At 46.2% G+C, this 3800-nt stretch overlaps 1 protein-coding gene across 1 annotated transcript in view; it reads right to left on the bottom strand.

Moving 5' to 3' along the window:
• Window positions 1–500: 500 nt before the first annotated feature.
• The window catches only part of LOC120032288 (apoptotic protease-activating factor 1-like), a 34606-nt gene continuing 31306 nt past the window's right edge, over window positions 501–3800 (bottom strand). The window contains exons 22-23 of the mRNA XM_038978304.1: window positions 2012–2137; window positions 501–607 (exon numbers count right to left, since the gene is read on the bottom strand). Coding sequence (XP_038834232.1) covers window positions 2028–2137 — 110 coding nt within the window. The 3' untranslated portion in view covers window positions 501–607; window positions 2012–2027. The remainder of the gene's footprint in view (window positions 608–2011; window positions 2138–3800) is intronic.

Here is a 3800-nt window from a genome sequence, read left to right as displayed (position 1 = left end):
TTCATGTTCACCTCAAGCTGCCAATGACCTTTAGTTGACCGCATAATAATGTACACTATACACACGGTTCTGAAAGGATCATGATATAGACAACATGTCTGTCTCACACAGATCTAAGGATTTAGGCTAGGTACTGTCACATACTGATGACACGTGTCTGTGTGTTACCTTGGCAGTCTTGTCAGCGGAGGTGGTGGCGAAGAGCTGTCCGTCAGGCAACACGTCACAGGCTAGCACCGCCCCCTGGTGACACACTAGGTCCTGCAGCCGTTCACCACTAGACATGTCCCACACCTGGGGGGAGGGAGCGAGAGGGGGAGACGCTTTCTGTGTCACCTCCATCTAGTAAATATCCTTCAGTTCACGTAAGTGCACACTGATCGTAACTTGTTGCTTTAAACAGGTTTTGCATGCATGCGTGTGTGTTTCTAAGTCTTACTGTCTGTCTGGTACTGCATACGTGTGCTTGTATTACCTTGATGGTGCCGTCAAAGGACCAGCTGAGGAGATGTGTCTCTGAGGGTGAGGTGGTGAGCAGAGAGAAGCATCTGACCTGCTCCTTGTGGCCCTCCAGAACCACACACTCGCCTGTCCTCCACCTCCACACCTACAGGGGGGAGAGAGAGAGAGAGAGAGAGAGAGAGAGAGAGAGAGAGAGAGAGAGAGAGAGAGACAGCGAGAGAGAGCAAGAGAGAGCGATCACCTTCTGGTACTGGAGTGGGTAAAAGTTGCACCTCAACCAGGGATTTAGCACAATCAGAGTAATTGAGGGTAAGCTGATCCTGGATCTGTGCCCAGAGTGGGAGTATTCAGCTGCTAGGAGGGAATGGGCACTGCGCAGAATATTGGCCTCTATGCAAATATCTCAGACAATAATTGACATCAAACTCTTACCAATGTTGGGTTTGTGAATGTACCATTCACCCCCCTCACCACTCCAGAAGTCAGTGGTCAGAGTAACAGCTATGTTTACTGTATAGATCTATTCACATTCCCTGTAGGTCAACATTTCCTCAAAGTGAATCTATCCACCAAATACCCCCTTTTCAGCGAAGCTACTCAAACATTATTCATATAAACAGGAGACGGTCCATGGCCAGTAAGGGACTAAACAGGAGACGGTCCATGGCCAGTAAGGGACTAAACAGGAGACGGTCCATGGCCAGTAAGGGACTAAACAGGAGACGGTCCATGGCCAGTAAGGGACTAAACAGGAGACGGTCCATGGCCAGTAAGGGACTAAACAGGAGACGGTCCATGGCCAGTAAGGGACTAAACAGGAGTCGGTCCATGGACAGTAAGGGACTAAACAGGAGTCGGTCCATGGACAGTAAGGGACTAAACAGGAGACGGTCCATGGCCAGTAAGGGACTAAACAGGAGACGGTCCATGGCCAGTAAGGGACTAAACAGGAGACGGTCCATGGCCAGTAAGGGACTAAACAGGAGACGGTCCATGGCCAGTAAGGGACTAAACAGGAGACGGTCCATGGCCAGTAAGGGACTAAACAGGAGACGGTCCATGGCCAGTAAGGGACTAAACAGGAGACGGTCCATGGCCAGTAAGGGACTAAACAGGAGACGGTCCATGGCCAGTAAGGGACTAAACAGGAGACGGTCCATGGACAGTAAGGGACTAAACATGAGAATACAGAGTAAGATGAATACAAAGTGAGGCTGTGCTGTTCTGATTTGCAGCAAGGTGGTGCTCTGGATAGTGTGTGTACTTCTGATAGGCAGATAGGTCTAGCAGTGGACAGGCTGTCCTAAAAACAGAGGAGAGGAGATGAGAGAAACAGAGGAGATGAGAGGATATGTTCAGTGAGGTGGAACAGTAGAGGAGAGCTGTTAGGGGTGACAGAGCAGAACAGTCCGAAAACATCACACACACACACACACACGTGCACAGATGCACACGCACAGACACACAGGGAGGGAAATTACAAACCAAAGAAGAGAAGAAGGAGAAGAAGAAAAGAAAGAAGGATGAGGAAGAAAGAGAAGGGCCCCACCCGTATGGTGGTGTCCTCAGAGGAGGTGATGAGTGTGTGTCCCTCCGGGGTGAACTGGCAGTGGAGAACTGTCCTGGTGTGACCCTGAAGAGTGGCTAGAGAGGTCCCCGACGGCACCTCCAACACCTGGGGAGAGAGAGGGAGGAAGGAGAAGGGAGAGAGACAGATGATTCTATTTCAATCCTTTATTACTGTGTCAAAAGAGCAAAAACAAATCTATTAAAATCATGAGTTGACACACATCCCAAGAAGTTGGAGAGGTGTTGACTAACAGAATAGTAAACTTAGAATTTTTTTTTATAAGATAGTCACACACTATATTTTGCTCCCAAATGTGTAAAAACAAGCAACTGCTCAAGTGAGATGGAAAACAGGAGACAGAAAGAGGGGGGAACACAGAGATATTTAGAGGGGAAAGCTGGGAGGATAAATTGATAACCTTCTGACTGTCTATGGGTAAGCCTAGACCAAAACTAGTAAAAGAGCAAAATAAAAATATATAGAATAAAAAAGGAGACCAAAGTAAAGCATTTGGGTTGACAGTGATAAGCTCATAAAAAAGGAATTTTGTAAAATATTACCGGGCTCTGCATGCGATTGATCAGCCCATTCGGAGAATAGATCTGCCCTGACTGCTTTGTGTGAGGGTTCGACAGAACACTGTCACAGCAGGAGAAAAAGCAGCTCTGATGCCCAAAGAACTGCCTTCAAGTTACAAAACTACTTTAATCTTATAAAAGGGAGACAACGGAAACTCTGACAACCTAGAGTACATTGAGGTCCTAGAAGTCCAACTGTCTTAGAAACTTCCTGCGCCATCTTTGCTAACTTGACTGAGTAGTTGGACTAGAATTTTAAGGCTGAATTCTGTTGACATTGAACTATTGGAAATTATTGCAAACTTAAGTTATTAAACATACTTGAAGTCTATTAATATTATCGCAAAATAATTCAACCCAATTAACCCTCCTGGTATGATATCTGTAGTGTAAACCAATAATCCAAAAGGCAAAGAAACACACAAGCTCATAACTTTAGACGAAAAATGACTACACATGCACACCAGCATGCACACACAGACACTCACAGACAAGGTGAAATCTCAATCTAGGATTCACCTTGTACTAAAATATTTAAACCTCTCAAATAAAACCCTACTTCAAACAAACGCGTGAGAAGGCTAGCCGAAGGGCATGCCAACCAGAGGACGCTCTGCGATGCTACTGGGAAACGGGTTTCAAAAGGTTGCCAGCTCACCTCAAGGTTTGGGAATGAGGCAGCAGGGAGGGTGCTCAGGGCGATATGGGGGAAAGGTTGAGTAAAACATGTTAGCGTTAGGAATACTAGTTTGGCTTATGACGCTTAGGAATAAACAGATCAACGAAAGCAGCACAGATCTGATCTGAGAGCAGTGGTCATCGGAGCACCTTACGATGAGCGGGTTAACATGTACTGATCCCTGATCTGTTTACATCCACATCTGCTGCCTCCCTAGTGTCATACTGCATACAGAAAGATATGCTGTGACGTGCACCTTAAACTCCATTTGAACAATAGATCACTGCACAGTACCGGAGCTATCCCTCGCCCTGACACTGATCACAATCCCTTTGAGAAGGTCAAGGACCACACACCTTAAAATACTATTTAAGTATTTGATTGATTGAGCCTTGATTGAGCCTGGTGCAAATGGATAAATGGAATAGTCCCAACAGTGCACACCCTGACCATCTAGGCAGACTTAAGCAAAGTATTTATAATATTATTTGAATCCAGGCCGAAGCGGAGG

The sequence above is a fragment of the Salvelinus namaycush genome, chromosome 38 (assembly GCF_016432855.1).
Source record: "Salvelinus namaycush isolate Seneca chromosome 38, SaNama_1.0, whole genome shotgun sequence".
Taxonomy (NCBI): Eukaryota; Metazoa; Chordata; class Actinopteri; order Salmoniformes; family Salmonidae; genus Salvelinus; species Salvelinus namaycush.
The sequence above is the reverse complement of the archived record's forward strand: the minus strand, read 5'-3'. Positions and strand labels throughout refer to the sequence as shown.